Raw genomic sequence first — 18591 nt, 5'->3', positions numbered from 1 at the left:
CTGCCAGCAGTTACATTCTTTTTTTTTTTTTTTTTTTTTTTTGCCAGTCCTGGGCTTGAGCTCAGGGCCTGAGCACTGTCCTTGGACTTTCTCAAGGCTAGAGCTCTACCACTTGAGCCTCAGCACCACTTCCGGCTTTTTTCTATGTATGTGGTACTGAGGAATCGAACCCGGGTCTTCATGCATGCTAGGCAAGCACTTTAACCACTAGGCCAAACTCCCGGCCCCAGCAGTTACATTCTTATGTGGATAAACACAAGTAGCTTCTTCTTCCTCTTCCTCCTCCTCCTCCTCCTCTTCACTGCCAGAAAGAGAGATCCAGTTTTCCCATGAGCACTTTGGTGTACACACAGGGAAGTTAAAAGCCCCCAGCTGCCCCGTCTTTATGTGGTTTCTCAGTGACACCAGCCAAGGTGTCCTTGACCCACCAACCTCCCCATTATTTCTGTGGCCCTGAAGTGGGAAGAGAGCAGATCTGAAAACACTGCCACGCGGCTTTCCTGGAATACCACGACATGCCAAAATAAACACGCTTGCTCTCACCAATGCCACAAATGTCAGTGCCACAGACCCGAGGTGGCTGCCACACAGGGAAGAATGGAAAGGACAGTCATGAAATCCCATGAAGGTTAGGCTTCTGGCTCCCTGAGGGATGTCGCCTGGCCTACCCTAGGCAGTTACAACATCCCAGAGCAACTCTGTGTGTGTGTGTGTGTGTGTGTGTGTGTGTGTGTGTGTGTGTGTGTGTGCGCTGGTCCTGGGGCTTGAACTCATGGCCTGAGTGCTGTCCCTGAGCTCTGAGCTTTTCCACTCAAAGCTAGTGGTCTAGCACTTGGAGAGAAGAGTCTCACAGACTTTCCTACCCAGGCTGGCTTTGAACCGCGATCCTCAGATCTCAGACTCCTGAATAGCTGGGATTACAAGAGTGCACTACCAGCGCTGGGCCTTTTTCATTTCACATTTAGGGCAACATACTTCCCCAAAGCAGCCAGCCTGGGGTGAGAGGACAGGGAACACAGTGAGTCTGGCCCAGGAGGCTCTTAGCAGCAAGGCAGCCAGCCACATCTCAGCTTGTCACTTGGCCAGCAGGTGGGCCAGGCTGGGGGTATCTGGGTACTACTTAGCCACCATGTGCACGGCTTCAAGAATGTTCCTGGAGGGTGACTGTACACCAGTACCACAAGCTCCAGCGGGACCTGAAATGTCCTTGTGTGCAGGAATCAGTGCCTGTCCCAGGGTCACAGTGGAGATGGCGTCACTGGTGGGCAGGGACTGTGACAAGAGCTTCCTCTGGAGGCCTGGAGATGTCTACATTCTGCACAACAAAAAGACAAGACATGAGCCAGGCGCGGTGGCTCACTCCTGTAATCCTAGCTACTCGGGAGTTGAGATTTAAGGATCATGGTTCAAAGCCAGCCTGGGCAGGAAAGTCCGTGAGACTCTTATTGCCAATGAAACACCAGAAAAGTGGATGTGGCACTAGCTAGGGCAGAGACTGGAATACATCCCTGGCAGCAAGAATCAGTGAGGCTAGAGGAGCCTTGGCAGGACAATGAACTGGCATGGAGAACCAAAGATGGTGGTTAAGGGTAAGGGTGGGTGCCACTGACTCATGCCTGTCATGCTAGCTAATTAGAAGGCTAAGGATCCCAATTAGAGCTGTGCGTCAAAGTGGTAGAGCTCTAGCCTTGAGCATAAAAACTCAAGGACAGTGCCCAGGCTCTGAGTTCAAGTCCCCAAGCCCAGCATAAAAAACAAATCTTAGGCAACTTGGGTGGATGGAGGGCTCTGTTCAGGGCTAGACTCTGTAATAGCTTTGCCAAGGAATATTAAAACACCACTTTACTTATTTATGTATATATTATTTTTACTCTTGGTTGGTTGTAGAGCTAGAACTCAGGGCCTGGGCTCGGTTTCCCAGCTCTTCCGCTCAAGGCTAGTACTCTGCCTTTTGGAGTTGCAGTGCCACTTCCAGTTTTCTGGTGACTCATGGCAGATAAGCGTCCTAAAGATTCTCCTGCCCAGGCTGGCTTTGAACCATGATTCTCACATCTCAGCCTCCTGAGTAGCTAGGATGACAGTGTGAGTCACCAAATGCCTGGCAAACACTGTTTTTAATATTCAAAGGTGTTTTGAACCACTCCCAAACTGGGGTGCTACCTCCCTAGCTAGGTGGCCCAGCTCCAGAGATGTCTCTAACCCCAGGGGCGAATGGCCTTGAGAAAACACCTAAGCAAGTTACAACAGAATTACCCAGGCAAACAGCCTTGGGAGAAGACCCCCCAAGATTCCTTCTTTGGAAGTACCCCAGCTAGGGATCCTGAAGATTGGGGAATCTGGATGTCCCTAAGGTACAAGTCCACCCCCCCCCCCAAATCAGTGATGTCATGGCTACCTGAGGCCTGTCTCGATGTGTGTTCACCGCTGCCACGTTCAGGAAAATGGATTCCACTTTACAACCTGCCAAAGGAGAAAGGCAAATGCAGTCTCTAGGATGTTTATGACTTGGAGTATCTGCCTCCATTGTTTTTGGTTTTTTTGGTCAGTGGTAGGGCTTGAACTCAGGGCCAGGGTACTGTCACTGAGCTTCTTTTGCTCAAGCCTAGAGCTCTATCACTTGAGCCACAACGTCACTTCTGGCTTTTTCTGTGTATATGGTACTGAGGAATCGAACCCAGGCTTTGTGCATGCGAGGCGAGCACTCTACCACGAAGCCACCTTCCCAGCCCTGAGAGACTTTTATGTCCAACTAACAGAAAGTCAGAAGTGGAGGTGTGGCTCAAGTTGTAGAGCACCAGCCTTGAGAAAAACAGCCAAGGGGCTAAGGGAGAGCCTCCAGGCCCTAGTACCAGTACCAAAAAAGAAAAAGAGGGGCCGGGAGTTTGGCCTAGTGGTAGAGTGTTTGCCTAGCATGCGTTAAGACCCGGGTTCGATTCCTCTGTCCCACACACATAGAAAAAAGCCAGAAGTGGTGCTGTGGCTCAAGTGGTTGAGCTCTAGCCTTGAGGAAGGACCCAGGACAGTGCTCAGGCCCTGAGTTCAAGCCCCAGGACTTGCAAAATTTAATAATAAATAAATTTAAAAAAAGAAAAAGGAAAACAATAGACCCTTGGGGAAGGCTGGGGGACTGGGCCCTGGGTGAGATTTGCAAAGGATTTCTAGAAAATCAGGGACCACCACAGAGAGCCAAGATCCTAACAGCCCCACAGTGAGCATGTGCAGAGCTCGCTTACCATACGCCACGGGAGTCAACTTGAGGACCGTGTGCAGGGGACACTTGAGGTAGGGAAGCTCTTCTGTCCACCAAGAAAAGAAAGGGCTTGCATGCTTGGCAATGATATCCAGTCCCGCCCCCCCCTCCGTCCCCTCCCCCTCCCTCTGTCCCCTCTCTCTGTCTCCCCAGAGCCCAGGTTGGTCACCTGCTGCCTTGTCAAGGAAGTAGGCCAGGAGACAGCGCATTACGGCCTGGTGACAGATGACCAGCACATTTTCTTGTCTCTCCAGTTCCATGATGACAGGCTCTAGGCGCTGGACCAGGTCCTCGTAGGACTGCAAGGACAGAGCAGGGATGTTGACTCTTTGGGTCTGGTTCTGGGACTAGAACTGGGGGGGGCGGGATGGCATAATTGGTAATGGACTGTGGTCTGCGACCCTGGAGATTAGGACAAGGTTTTCCTTCAGCTGGAAGGCCTAGATGCTCAGCTCCAGAGGGAAGCTGGAGAGGGCCCGGGGAGGGGGTTGGAAAGGAGACAATCACCCCCTTTCCCTTCCCAGGGCCCACCCCAAAGGGCCAAATGTGCCCATACGGATCTCCTGCATCGAACATTCTGCCATGAGATTTCTGCGCCCATATTTTTTTTTTTAACCAGTTGTGGGGTTTGAACTCAGGACCTGGGCTCTTTGTGTTCAAGGCTAGCACTATACCACTTGAGCCACAGTGCCACTTCTGGTTTTCTGGTGGTTCATTGGAGATACAAGTCTCACTCTGGCTTTGAACCGCGATCCTCAGATCTCAGCCTTCTCAGTAGCTAGAATTACAGGTGTGAAGCACCAGTGCCAGGCCAATGGAAGTCTTTAAAATAAGCCCTCTAAGCCAGGTGCTAATTGGCTGTCAAGATTTTTGTCCTGGGGCTGGGAATGTGGCTTAGTGGTAGAGTGCTTGTCTAGCATGCATGAAGCCCTGGGTTCGATTCCTCAGTACCACATACACAGAAAAAAGCTGGAAGTGGTGCTGTGGCTCAAGTGGTAGAGTGCTAGGCTTGAGCAGAAGTTCAGGGATAGTACCCAGGCCCTGAATTCAAAGCCCCAGGAATGGCAACATGATTTCTCTCGTGTCAGGGGCTGGTGGATCTGGGGATTTTGGTTTGAAGCCAGCCCCCACCAATTAAAAAAAAAAAGGCTTGAGACTCTTATCTTCAATTAACCACCCAAATATGCCAGAAATGGGGCTGTGGCTTGAAGTGGTAAGGTACTAGCACCCAGTTTCTGATTTGAGGCCTGGGTTGACCAGAGTCTTGTCTGAGGGAAGGTAACCAATGCAAGTTATTTATAGAGATCATGTCTGTTTGGAGAAGGTTCTGAAGGTGGAGTCAGGGCAGCGGATGATACAAGGAGCTATACCCATATCACCATAGAGGGGCTGTGAGCCACCATCTTGAGGGGTCCTCACAAAACCAAAGCCCATGGATGCCCCAGGCTCTTGGTCTCCCTGACTCTCCACCTCCCCCTGTGAGATCTGATGGCTCTCGGAGCTGGAGGCCTGATCTGGACAGCTGTGTCTAGCCTTGGGACAGGGTGGGGATGGAGCCCATACTCCAGGTGGGCTCCTGGAACCAGGCAGACACAGGTAGCGCTCGCAGGCAGACAGCAGGTATGGGGGCTTACCTCCCCTTTGGGGTACCGGTATCTGTACTTGTCCTGATCCCGCAGGGCAAACTCCAGTGGGAAATGATCCTGGATTTCCTCATAGGTCATTTCTTCACAAACACCCTGAAGTAAAGGGGGAAAAAAATATGGGAGATTCTATCTAAAAAGCTGCGAATGCACAAAAAGACCGGGGATACATATTGTTCAAGTGACACAGAGTTGATTCCTTGAGTCTACTCTCTCTCCAGGGCTGTCAACCAACGAAACAATCACATGCAGTTTGCTCATCCCATGTCATTGCCAGTGCAGTACTATGAAACAGAAACGTAAGACACACACACACACTGGGGAGGCAAAAGGCGGGAGTCTTATTGCTGATAGTGGCTCCTTAAGAAAAATCTAAGGGAAATCATTGGAAAAAAGAATGACAAGAGTTAAAAGAATTTAAGGGTGGGGTGCTGGGGGCTCGAGGCTGAGATCTGAGGATCCCAGTAGTTCAAAGCCAGCCCAAGCAGAAATGTTTATGAGACGCTCATCTCCAATGAACCACCAGAAAAACTGCAAGTGGTGCTGTGGCTTGAGAAAGTCCAAGGACAGAGCTTGTGCTCAGACCCTTAGTTCAAGCCCCAGAACCGGCAAAAAAAAAAAGAAAAAAGAAAAGAAAAAACAAAACTGTTTGACATCTTAGAGTTCTGAATGGAGGGGACAAGGGACACCAAGAGAAGCAGAAGCTAAGGGAGAAAGGGGAAAGTTGAGGAACTGAGTGAACAGAACTTTGGCAGAACTGACGGTAATCTTGGAATAACAAGAAGAAAGAAAAAAAAAGAGAGAGAAAGGGAAAAGAAGGGGCTGGGCTGATAGCATGGCCTAGGGGTAGAGTGCTTGCCTAGTAAGCATGAAGCCCTGGGTTCGATTCCTCTGTACAACATACACAGAAAAAGCTGGAAGTGGTGCAATGGCTCACGGGTAGAGTGCTAGGCTTGAGAAAGCTCAAAGACAATGCCCATGTCCTGAGTTCAAGCCTCAGGACTAGAGGGGGAAAACGGAAAGAAAACAAAGGAAAAGAGGAATAAGGGAGGAGCAGGGACAGAGGAAGAAGAGAAGAGGAGAGGAGAGGATGATCATGATGGCTGGTGGTGGTGGTGGCAATGAATGAGGGTCACTGGGTTTTCAGTAGCCTAGCAACAGAGATGACCTGAAAATCAAGTAGCTTCCATGAAGATCAAAGTTCTACTTTGAAAGTTTATCCTTAACTAGATAAAAGGTGATTCATCACTAACTGCCTACCGAGACACAAAAATAAAACTTCTGAGGAAAGATTATATTAACCAGAGCCTCGAAGTGTGTGTGTGTGTGTGTGTGTGTGTGTGTGTGTGTGTGTGTGTGTGTTCAGGTCCTGGGGCTTGAAGTCAAGGCCTAATGGCTGTCCCTGAGCTTTTTTGCTCAAGTGTAACACTTTACCACTTAAGCCACAGCTGTACTTCTGGTTTAACAAGAGATAAGAGTCTCATGGAGTTTTGTGTCTAGGCTGACTTCGAACCACCATCCTCAGATCTCAGCCTCTTGAGTAGTTAAGGAATGAGCCACCAACACCTAGCTGCCTAATAGTTCTTATTTAAAAATATTTAACATTTCATCAAAAATTTCCAAGTGCATAGGAGATCAATATACAAGCACTTCTAGAAAAAAAATCCAACATGGAAAAGAAAAGGAAATCCAAAAGTGGGAGAACGTGGCTTAGTGGTAGAGTGCTCGCCTAGCACGCATGAAGCCCTGGGTTCGATTCCTCAGCACCACATACACAGAAAAAGCTGGAAGTGGTGCTGTGGCTCAAGTGGCAGAGTGCTAGCCTTGAGAAAGCACAAGGACAGTGCCAGGCTCTGAGTTCAAGACCCAGGACTGGGACAAAAAATTAAAACAACAACAAAAAACCCACACAGAGTTTTCCCTGGCTCTAAGCATTGTGGCCAGGACAGAACAAGGAGGAAATGGCTGAGTACCGCATCGATTTCGTTGAGAACCTTCCATTGCTCGTAGGGGACCCCCAGTGCCTCGGCGGTCTGAATCGTCCTCTTCATCTGGCTGGTCCACACTTTCAGATCCTTGATATTCTGATCACTGATAAACTGGGCCAGGCTCTTGGCGAACTGAAAACATGGGACAAGCAAAATCCCACCCACTGATTCTGGGGTTACAGATATCCTGTCCAGGGTAGGGTTCATGCTCTGGTTTAGCTTCACCCCAAACTCACACAAACTAACTTCCTGGGCACACCACCACACCCCTCCAAGCACTCTTCTGCCATGATTCCTGGAGCCCCACCCACCCGTGTCCTTGTGTCCTGTGTGTTCTCGAACATACAGCCTCCACACTTTGATGCCTTAATATCACTCGAGCCCGTGGCATAGCCATTTGCTGTAACTCTTATTTTATTGTCAGTCTCTTGGTTTTGAACTCAGGGCCTGGTTGCTGTCCCTGGGCGCGTGCGCTCTCTCTCTCTCTCTCTTTCTCTCTCTCTCTCTTTTGCTTAAGGTGAGTGCTCTACCACTTTGATTCATAAGCTACTTCTGGTTTTCTGGTGGTTACTTGGAGATAAGAGTCTTACAGGGGAGGGGGTGAGGGGAAGATTCGGTACTGAGGAATCAAACCCTGAGCTTCATGCATGCTAGGCAAGCATTCTACCACTAAGCCACATTCTCAGTGTCTGGCCTAGTTTATTTATTTCTGTTTTGCCTGTCCTGGTAGGGCCTGGACTCTGTCCCTGAGCTTCTTTTGCTCAGGATTAATGTTCTACTCTCCCTTCTGTGATAATTCCATTTCTGGCTTCTTTTGGTAGCTGGTTCTTGGACTTTCCTTCCTAGGCTGGCATCAAAGCACCATCCTCAGATCACAGCCTCCTCAGAAGCTAGGGTGCCAGGCGGGAGCCACCGTGCAGCTGAACTACAAGAGGTCAAGACTGGCGGGCACACACACACACACACACACACACACACACAATTTGCGTAATCCAGCCCACCCAGGGGTATGGAGGCCCCGCCCCATATATACGCACAGACCTCTCTGCCTCGGGGGGACAGACCCGGGTCCCCACCAATCCGGCCCTTGAGGTTGAGCTCGCTTTCCCCATGCCGGCAGAGGTAGATGGAGCGGGGAGTCACGTGGATGTTCATGAGGTAATACACGATACGGCTCTGGATGTGGTCAGCCACACGATTGACCAGGTAGCTCTTCCCGACATCCATGACCTTGATGTAGGACAGCTCCCTTTCCAGTGAGAGAGAGAGAGAAGGGGCAGGGGGTGGGATTCTGGTCAGGAACCGAGACCTGGACGGACACATCCAGGCACCTACAGGAACCAGCTGCAGAGCTTCTGCATCTTCTCTGCCCACCCTTGGCTGACGGGCACGTGGCTGAAGATGTAAGAGGAACAAACCCCAGGACGTAACACACAGACAGAGCCTGGTGGGAAATGGGGTGTTGGTGGCTCACGTCTGTCATCCTAGCTACTCAGGAGGCTGAGTTCTGAGGATCTCGGTTCAAAGCCAGCCCAGGCACTAAAGTCCATGAGACTCTCTCTCTCTCTCTCTTTTTTTTTTTTGTGGGTCACAGGGCTTGAACTCGGCCTGGGCGCTGTCCCTGAGCTCTTCAGTTCAAGGCTACCCCCCTACCCTTGAGCCAAGCCCATTTTCTAGTGGTGAAAGTGTCTCAGGTCCTTTTGTTCCCGGGCTGGCTTTGAACCTGGGTCACTAGGATTACAAGCATGAGTCCCCTTTCCCCCAGTGTAGCTGGGGATGCCAGGATGCCAGTGACCTCCTCACCTGTCCAGGTCTTCGTCCAGAGATTCGTAGGAGTTCTCGTAGCACTCAATACGCCTCATGAAGTCCTCTGTGGCTTCATCGCTGTCCCGGTTCACGTAGTCAGGACTCCCCAGCTTCACTTGCTGTCGGAGCCGGGCACACAGCAAAGGATAGATGAGAGCTAGAGGCTGGGTGATGGGGTCAGGAGTGTGGCCTAGTGGTTAAAGTGCTTGCCTAGCATGCACGAAGACCTGGGTTCGATTCCTTGGTACCACATACATAGAAAAAAACTAGAAGTGGTGCTGGTGGTAGAGCTTTAGCCTTGAGAAAGTTCAAGGACAGTGCTCAGGCCCTGAGTTCAAGCCCTAGGATTGGCAAAAAGGCAAAAGATAACACTCACTAGCTTACGAATGTAACTGCAAATCCTCTATAGATCACTCTGATAATAAAATGAAAAAAAGAATGGAGGCGGCTACCCCACCCCCAGAGCCTGCCTCCCTCACACAAATGGTCCTCAGGCCCCGATCTTACCTGACTTAATGTGGAGGCTAGGCTGTCTTTCCACCCCTGCTAGGCTCAGGGACTAAAGATCAACTCTGGGAATCAGCCTATACCCAGAGCAGAAGCTCATAGTCTCAGGCCAATTTCCATCTCATGTCTGTCCCAAGTTAGACTGGAATCATCACTCACTACTATGTTGGCAGCGATGACCTCAGGATCCACACAGATGGATTCCACGAAGAAAGTCTACGGCAAAGAACAGAAACAGCAGGGTGAATGGGGGGGAGAAGGGGGGAAGTAGACCCAAACATGGTGGGGTGATTGGGCTGAGATCTGCCTCTGTGGGACTCTTCCCAACAGCAAGGGCTATGCTGACCTGAAACCAAGGCCAAGGCCTGAGATAAGAGAGATGGCACTTGAAAATTCCAGTTATATTTGGCCCACGTCTCTAGGAAACCGAACATGCAATGCCTTTTTTTTTTTTTTTTTTTTGGTTGTTGTTGGTCATGGGGCTTGAACTCAGGGCCTGAGTACTGGCCTTAAGCTCTTTTATGCAAGGCTAAGCCTCTACCACTTTGAGCCTCAGCTCCATTTCTGGTTTTCTGGTGGTTCATTGGAGATAAGAGTCTCACCGACATTCCTGCCCTGGCTGGCTTTGAACCACGATCCTCCAGATCTCAGCCTCTTGAGTAGCTAAGGTGACAGGCGTGAGCCTGAACTGAGGTTGTAAAAGGAGCCCCAAAGGGCCTGGATATGTCACCAGCCAATCAAGGAGAGGATCTGGGATGGGGGAAGGCCTTACCTTGTATCCATTCTGTTCCCCAAAATTAAAGATGGTGGCTCGTCGTTCCCGGGTTGTGTTGGTTGCATCAAATACCTACGACAAAACTGGGGTTTTAGTGAGAAATGGTAGAGGGGTAGAGGCTATGCAAAGATTGTAGGGTAGAAATATGTGTGTGTGTGTGTGTGTGTGTGTGCGCGCGCGTGCATACGCATACATCTCAACTGTTGGGGTGTCACACTTACGGCCACATGGCCCCCCTCCTCACTGAGGAACCTCTGGACATCACAGAGGGCTGCCAGGGCACACTGCCTGCAGGAGAGAAACAAAACAAGGTCACATACTCAGGGCTAGTTACAGGAAAGAAGTGACACACTTTCCAAAAGACAGGGGAGGCACAGCAACTGTTCCCTTTCAGGCCTAGGACTTGAACTCAGGGCCCGGGGCATTGTCCCTGGGCTCTTTTGCTCAAGGCTAGTGCTCTACCATTTTGAGCCACAGCGCCATTTCCCAGTTTCCTGCTGGTTCACTGGAGGTGAGTGTCTCCTGGACTTTCCTGGGCACTGCCTTGAGCTCTACAGCTCAAGGCTACCGCCCTACCCCTGGGCCTGGCCCTTGTCCCAGAGCTCTTCAGCTCAAGGCTACCACCCTACCCTTGGGCCAAGCCCCACTTCCAATTTTTCTAGAGGTTAATTGGAGATAAGAGTCTCAGGTCCTTTTGTGCCCGGGCTGGCTTTGAACCTCGATCCTCAGATCTCAGCCACTTGACTAGCTAGGATTACAAGTGTGAGCCACAGTGCCTGGGGTTCAGGCCTTTCCCTTTTATCTGGCTCTTTGTGGCTAGAAGGCCCAGCTTGGCGTTAACCCATGGTTTGGTTACAGAAATCAGAATGTTAGACTCCCCTTTCTTTGTGCCTCATCCGGGCTCAGCTGCAGTGATGCATGAGGTCCAAGGCCTATTAGTGGAAACTCCTGCCCTCTGGTGGCCAGACATGGGATAGGAGGCCTGGTGCCCTTTGTGACTATAGCTAAGCTTCCTTTTGCTCTATCCTGAGGACTGAGCCCAGAACAGGTAACTTCCACCCTAAGCTGAGAAAGCTCCGGGAGACACAGCTCCAAGAGGAACACGGAAGGGAAAGATCAGTTTCAGGCTGAGCTGGAACCTTTCCCAACATATTCCAACTGGCCTTTGGATTAGGGAGCTGTCCTGATCCCCATCAGACCTTTAAAAATAAAACCCCAGGGCTGGGGCCGGGAGTTTGGCCTAGTGGTTAAAGTGCTTGCCTAGCATGCATGAATACCCGGGTTCGATTCCTCGGTACCACATACATAGAAAAAAGCTGGAAGTGGTGCTGAGGCTCAAGTGGTAGAGCTCTAGCCTTGAGAAAGTCCAAGGACAGTGCTCAGGCCCTGAGCTCAAGCCCAGGACTGGCAAAAAAAAAAAAAAAAACCCCAGGGCTGGGAAGGTGGCTTAGCGGTAGAGTGCTTGCCTAGCATGCAGGAAGTCCCGGGTTCGATTCCTCTGTTCCACATACACAGAAAAGGCCCAGAGTGGTGCTGTGGCTCAAGGGGTAGAGAGCTTAGCCTTGAGCAAAAGAAGTTCAGAGACAGTGCTCACTCAGGCCTTGAATTCAAACCCCAGGACTGGAAGAAACAACAACAAACAGCATAAGCCAGGCACTGATGGCTTGTATCTGTAACCCTAGCTACTCAGAAAGCTGAGATTTAAGGGACACAGTTCAAAGCTAACCCAACCCAGGAAAGGAAGTCCGTGAGATTCTTTCTTTTATTATTTATTGATTGTTAGTCCTGGGCTTGTACCCAGGACCTGGGCACTGTCGTTGAGCTTTCTCAAGTCTAATGCTCTCCCACTTGAATCACAGCACCACTTCTGGCTTTATTTTTCTGTGTATGTGGAACAGAGGAATCGAACCCAGGACTTCCTGCATGCTAGGCAAGCACTCTAGGTCACCTTCCCAGCCCCATAGTCAGGGTTCTGAAGCAGCTAAGTGTCACCCACAGCTCAGCCCCAGAGGCTGATCCCCAGGGACCCTTCTCAAAAGAAGGGGTTCTTCCCCCCCCCCCCACCACACTTACTTCCTGATTTTCAGGCCTTCTTCATTGTCTGGGAGGAAAAACTCAAAAGATTTGTATGTCTTCACCATGTTCCTGCGATATTGGCCAACATTGAATTCTGGGTGTGGGGGAGAGGGGAAGAATAAAAAACTCAGCTTTTCTAGAGAAGTGATCCTATCCACTCCAGGCCCCGCCCACCACACTCCAGACTCCGCCCCCTTCTCCCTCCCTTCCCCCCCACCCCACTCCCCTTGGAGACTCACCGCGGGTGGGCACACCAATCCAGTTCAGGTATCTGGTCAGCTTCTTAGAGATGTAGGTCTTGCCCCTGGCAGGCAAGCCCACCATGACAATAAGCGTGGGGCAGTTAGTCATACAAACTACAAAGCAAGCAGGGGACGGGATTAAACATGGCACACTCCCTCCCAGAGAGTCCTTCTCCTCTTCTCTCTGGTCTCTCAAGCTCCCCTGTGCTGGCCTCTGGTTATAGCTGTATCTGCCTGGTTTCCTGATCTCAGCTTCCTCCTGTAGCCCTGAGCCCCAGTTTCAAGCTAAAGTAGCTCCTCTAGGGACTGGGAGTTTGGCCTAGTGGTTAAAGTGCTTGCCTAGCATGCACCAAGACCCGGGTTCGATTCCTCGGTACCACATACATAGAAAAAAGCCGGAAGTGGTGCTGAGGCTCAAGTGGTAGAGCTCTGAGAAAGTCCAAGGACAGCGCTCAGGCCCTGAGTTCAAGCCCAGGACTGGCGAACTAAATAAATAAATAAAGTGGCTAAGAGTTTAGGATCATCGTTCAAAGTTAGACATAGATGGAAAGTCAGTGAGACTTTTTTTTTTTTTTGTAGTCCTAGGGTTTGAACTCAGGACTTTGAGCCTCTCTGTATTCAAGGCTTGGGCTCTCTCTCTCTCTACCACTTACTTAAGCCACAGCACCACATCTGGCTTTTTCTGTGTAGTTTATTGGAGATAAGAGTTTCAGGACTTTCCTGCGGGCTGGCTTTGAACCTTGATCCTGTGATCTCAGCCTCTTGAGTAGCCAGGATAACAGCCATGGAGGCTGGGCTCTGGTGAAACTATCATCTCCAGTGAAACAATGAGACACTGGAGGTAGAGCTGTGGCTCAAGTGGTACAGCAAAAATCTCAGGGACAGAGAGAAAGGAGAAGGAGGGAGGGAGAGATAGAAACAGAAAGAAAGAGGAGAGAGAGAGAGAGAGAGAGGAAAGAAAGCTAGTGTTGGGACTTGAATTCTGGTGTCTGAGTACGGTTCTTGGACTCCTTTTGCTCAAAGTTAGTGCTCTACCACTTGAGCCACAGCACCACTTCTGCTTTTCCTGTGATTAACTGGAGAGAAGAGCATCATAGACTTTTCTGCCCGGGCTGGCTTAGAACTTCAATTTTCACATCTCAGCCTGTAGTTAGGATTCCAGATACGAGCCAGTCACCAGAGCCCAGCCTGTTTACTCTTCCTTTTGGTACATTTCTTTTTAGTGTCAAAGCCAGACACAAAAGCTGCTTCTTTCTTTTGTTTCTTTTTATGCTGGTACTGGGGAACATGAACTCAAGGCCTGAGTGCTGTCCTTGAGCTTTTCTTTAACTCAAGACTAGCACTCTATCATTTGAGTCACAGCTCCACTTCCAGTTTGTTTGTTTGTTTGTTTGTTTGTTTGGGGAGGGGGTGCTTAATTGGAGAAAAGAGTCTCACAGGGATTTTCCTACCCAGGCTGATTTCGAACTGCAATTCTCAGATCTCAGCTTCCTGAGTAGCTAGAATGACAGGTGTGATCCAGCAGTGCTCAGCTCAGTATCTATGCTGACTGCAAATTCAGAGCCTGGAAGTCTTTATCGGTAAAATGGGATAACAATGGTGGGTGAGGTCTAATGTTCTTCCCTTGGGAAAACCAGAACACTTCTGGGTAGTAATGTCATCTCTCTGCCTTAGCAACAACAGGCTAAACACTCAGCCGTGTACTTTGTGTTGACTGCACTTGGGACTTAGGGTGTAGAGACAATAAGCTTGTCCCAGGAGGGCTCAGTACACACGCTATGATCTGATCTGGCTTCAGGAAGCAGAGATCTGAGGATCACAGTTCGAAGCTAGCTCAGGCAGGAAAGGCTGTGAGACTCGTTTTTCCAATTAACTTAGAAAAAGCCACAAGTGGAACTGTGAGTCAAATGGTAGAGTGCTAGCCTTGAGCAAAAAAAGAGAAGTCAGTGGCCAGGCCCAGAGTTCAAGCCCCAGGACCTGCAAAAACAAAAAAAAAAAAAAAAAGAAAGAAAGAAAGAAAAAAGAAAAATCTCAGCATTGGCTAAAATGGGAAGAAAAGAAATTAGGCAGCTGGACAGGTGCCAGTGGCTCACGCCTGTAATCCTAGCTATTCAGGAAACTGAAATCTGAGGATCAAGGTTCAAAGCCAACCCAGGCACAAAAGTCCATGAAATTCTTATCTCCACCATCAGAAAACCTGAAGTGGCACTGTGGCTCACAATGGTAGAATGCTAGCCTTGAGCTGAAGAGCTCAGAGGACAGTGGCCAGGCCCAGAGTTCAAACCCCAAGACCAACAAAAAGACAAGAAATTAGGCAGGACTGAGGAGCCTGGGAGCTTTTGCTAGTTGAGATCTATGCTGTATACACAATCTTTTTTCTCCCTTCCCCCCGCCCCCTCCCCCACCGCCCAGTCCTGGGGCTTGAACACTTTACCACTTGAGCCACAGCACCACTTCTGGCTTTTTCTGTGTTTATAGTTCTGAGGGCTCAAACCAAGGGCTTCATGTATGCTGCTAGGCCAGCACTCTCCCACTACACCACCGACCCAGCCTGCACACACAATCTTCTAGCCCAGCTGGAAGGATTGAGTCCTGCTTTATTATCAAGCAAAGTACCAGGTACATGCATGCTCAGTTGCTTGTCCCCAGGCAGGTCATTCCAACCTCAGTCCCCAGGGGACAATAGCCCCCACACCCTAGGTGAGGCCATTCTTTTGTGGGGCAGGCCCACAAAGGACATTGCCCCGGGCCCCCCAAGAGATCCTAACCCATTTTCTAGTCTCTGTTTCCTTGTTAAGTCCTTTATAAAGCTACCCCCAAATCCAGTCCTGGCACAATCTCCAAACTCACAGGAATGTCTGGGCCCGCTCTGTTCCTCAAGAAATAGTCCTTGCTGGTGGGTGATCGAGTCCAGCTTATTCCTTTTCTGTTCTCCTCCATTTTCCTAATGAAGCTGATCAGGGATCTTGAGCCAATAAACTGGTACTTTTCCTTGTTTCCCATGAAACTGCCTTTCCCATTGCTGCATCAGAGACAGCCTTAAAGTCCTCAGGATTGGGGTTCTGGGCCCTTTGTCTTCCCAGAGATGGCTGTGACCCCTACCTACAGCATTTGGTGATATCACTGTCTTCCCACTATGAAGATTTCCATTGGGGCTCGGCCCTGTGGCTCGTATCTATAATTGTAGCTACTCAAAACAATGACATCTGAGGATTACAGTTCAAAACCAACCCAGGCAGGAAAGTCTGTGAGGCTTTTCTCTGCAATAAACTAAAAACAAAAAAAGAGAGAGAGATAAAAATGGAACCATGATGCAAGTGGCAGAACACTAGCCTTGAGCAAAAGAAGCTCAGAGATAGGACACAGGCCCTGAGTTCAAGCTCCAGAAAAGGCATTAAATGAAAGAAAAAGAAAAAAAAATCCAGGGAAGTATTGTCAAGCCTGGGCACAAAAACAAGGTAATAAATTAGCTATCATCACTGCTCTCGATGATAAACTCCCAAGAAATAGCCCCACAGATAAATCAAAGTTCACAGATATTCACAGCAGATTACATACAGCATGGCAAAACACGGAGATGAGCTCAACAGTGGAGCAATTATAAACAGGAAGGGAAAAAGAGGAGGCAGATAGTTGGGTGCCAGTGGCTCCCATCTGTAATCCTAACTCCTCAGGAGGCTGAGATCTGAGGATCGAGGTTTGAAGCCAGCCCAGGCAGGAAAAGTCCATGAGACTCCTTTTTTTTTTTTTTTTTGGCCAGTCCTGGGCTTGAGCACTGTCCCTGGATTTTTTTTTTTTTCTCAAGGCTAGGGCTCTACCACTTGAGCCACAGCACCACTTCTGGCTTTTTCTAAGTATGTGGTACTGAGGAATTGAACCCGGGAAACTGAGAGGTTGAGTGAGGGCTACAGCTGTGAGCTCACAGGCAAGCACATAGCTAGCTACTAAGGAAACAGGACAAGAGATGTATGACCTCTAACCAGAGCAAATGAGGAAGGAAATCTGAGGAGAGATTGCCACAGCTTCCTTCTTCAGTTCATTTCCTGTAAATTTATTGTAGGCTCATCAAAGCCCAGAGGCCAGAGTGTGGAGGCAAGACACAGTGCCATCCCAACACATTCTGGACACTTCCATGGACGGAAGGGGTAGCCACAAGCTCCGGATGCCACAGTGAATTCCTGAACTGCATCTTGGCTCATCTCTCTTGAGCTAGGCTGGGAAAGGAAGAGCTCTTTATGAAAAATAAAGCAGCCGGGGACTGAGAGCGTGGCCTAGTGGTAGAGTGCTTACCTAGCATGCAAGAAGCCCTGGGGCGTTCCATTCCTCAGTCCCACATACACAGAAAAAGCCAGAAGTGGTGCTGTGGCTCAAGTGGCAGAGTGTTAGCATTGAGAAAGCCCAAGGACAGTGCCCAGGCCCTGAGTTCAAGCCCCAGGACTGGCAAAAGAAATAAATACAAAATTAAAAAAATGAAGCAACCTGGAGCCAGGTGTGGGTGGTTCACAATCTAGAATCCTAACTACTCAGGAGGGTGAGATCTGAAGATCACAGGTCAAAGCCAGCCCTGGCAGAAAGTCCATGAGGCACTTAAATGAACCACCAACATGGAGCTGTGGTTCCAAGTGGCTCAGCAGTAGCCCTGAGTGGGAGAGGTCAGGGACGGTATCTAGGCCTTGAGTTCAAGCCTCACCCCCACCCCCACCCCCAAAAAAGAATCCACTCTGTTCATGAACCATAGCTATCTCCTATCAGAACTCATGGTGTGATCACAGATACCCACAAGGCTCTCCCATTCACATCAGGGTCTGGACCTCCAGATCTGGAGACACAAGCTGAGCTCTCTCCCTTCCCTTACCACACAAAGCAGAGGTGGGAGTGTGGGGAGACCCTGGCACAACATACAATCATCTGATCTCTATTTCTCTATCTGGGCTACCTAGGAGACTCCATGTTCTTGCCATGTTGCAAATTCATGACAATGTTTCAGTTACTCCTGAAACCAAAATGTGCTTCTCCCAGGTTATAAGAAAAGGTGCAAAGGCATTTAAAAACAAGCAGAAAAGGCAAGAAAGTGGATTAAAACATCCAGGATCACAGGAGAGGTGAGTCATTCAGCACAAATTCCACAAGTTTCAGCAGATCTCTGAGACTTTTCACCCTCCGGTCTTGCCTTTCCCCCATGAATCTTAGGTGGACGCTTAGATTGCGTGGACACAGACATGAGTCAGGCCAAGATTGGGTGGGGCCTATAATCCAAGCTACTCAGGATGCTGAGATCTGAGGATCTCAGTTCAACGCCAGCCATAGGAAAGTCCACGAGACCCTTCCATCTCTAATGAGCCACACCACCTAGAAGCTAGAAGTGGAGAGATGTGGCTTGTGGTAGAGCACTAGCCTTGAGCAAAAGAAGCTCAGTGACAGCACCCAGGCCTGGAGTTCAAGCCCCAGTGCCCACACCAGTAAATAAGCAAATGGTAATAAAAATGGCACTGTCTATCCAATTACACTTTTCTAAAGTCCTTCCCAGTTTTGGCTTTGAAGGCTCCAGGGTCCTTATCCTCCAGCCGGAAGGCTGGCCCAGGGGGAGGCCTTGACTCAGAGCGGTCCAGAGACTTGCCTAGGTCAATCCCCAGCCAAGACCACCGACCCACCCTGTCTAGGAGCAAAGGAAGAGGGGGCCGGGGTGGTCCTCAGAGTGCTCCCTCCGCCTTGGGCACTGGGGACAGTGGGACAAAGGGACCGCTGCCCTCCCAAGATGACAGCAGTCCACACCGAACCCCTACGACCCTGAAAAGGCCTCCACATACCTGTCCCCAGCTCCTGCTGGGCCACCCTGAGGCGACCGCGCCACTGTCAACACTGCCACACCTGTCCCCAGCCCCCACCTGCCCCGACTCCTCCCAGCACCGGTCCCAGGGTCCCCACGTGTCTTCTCCTCATCGGAGACCCCCGTCTTCCCCCGTTCCCCCTCACACACAATGCCCCATGCTCAGGTCCACATCCACCCATTCCCGTGCCTATTCCGGTCTCTCTCCCTCCCTCTCTGTCTCTGTCTCTCTCCACCGCCCCTCCTCATCTCACCACCACGTTGGCAGGCGTGCAGAGCCGGACGCCCATTGCTGTATGGCATCCAGATCTTCTTCAGAGGGTTCTGGGTTAATTCACGCGGGGATGCCATGCTCAGATCGGGAGGGATGGAGGGTGGACGGCCGCCGCCGCCGCCAGGGCTCCTCAGACCCAGCAGCTGGGCCACCTCGGGCCACCTCGAGGTCCCGCCCCCCTCAGGCCACGCCCCTCTCCTAGG

The 18591-nt window shown here is 50.2% G+C and overlaps 1 protein-coding gene across 1 annotated transcript; it reads right to left on the bottom strand.

Annotated features, from left to right (window-relative positions):
• Positions 1-838: 838 nt before the first annotated feature.
• On the bottom strand, positions 839-18555 carry Pfkfb4 (6-phosphofructo-2-kinase/fructose-2,6-biphosphatase 4). The gene is made up of 14 exons (XM_090323557.1): positions 18369-18555; positions 12285-12401; positions 12043-12139; positions 10191-10257; positions 9967-10041; positions 9354-9410; positions 8685-8806; positions 7923-8130; positions 6867-7013; positions 4885-4989; positions 3420-3549; positions 3234-3296; positions 2396-2460; positions 839-1315 (listed from the first exon to the last, which is right to left on the bottom strand). Exons 1-14 carry the CDS (start codon positions 18463-18465, stop codon positions 1256-1258), a joined length of 1410 nt encoding a protein of 469 aa, XP_090179683.1. The 5' UTR covers positions 18466-18555; the 3' UTR covers positions 839-1255.
• Positions 18556-18591: the final 36 nt, after the last annotated feature.

This window comes from Megascapheus bottae, chromosome 32 (assembly GCF_031878675.1).
Source record: "Megascapheus bottae isolate mThoBot1 chromosome 32, mThoBot2.hap1, whole genome shotgun sequence".
NCBI classification, from domain to species: Eukaryota; Metazoa; Chordata; class Mammalia; order Rodentia; family Geomyidae; genus Megascapheus; species Megascapheus bottae.
This window is presented reverse-complemented; position numbering and strand designations above follow the sequence as displayed.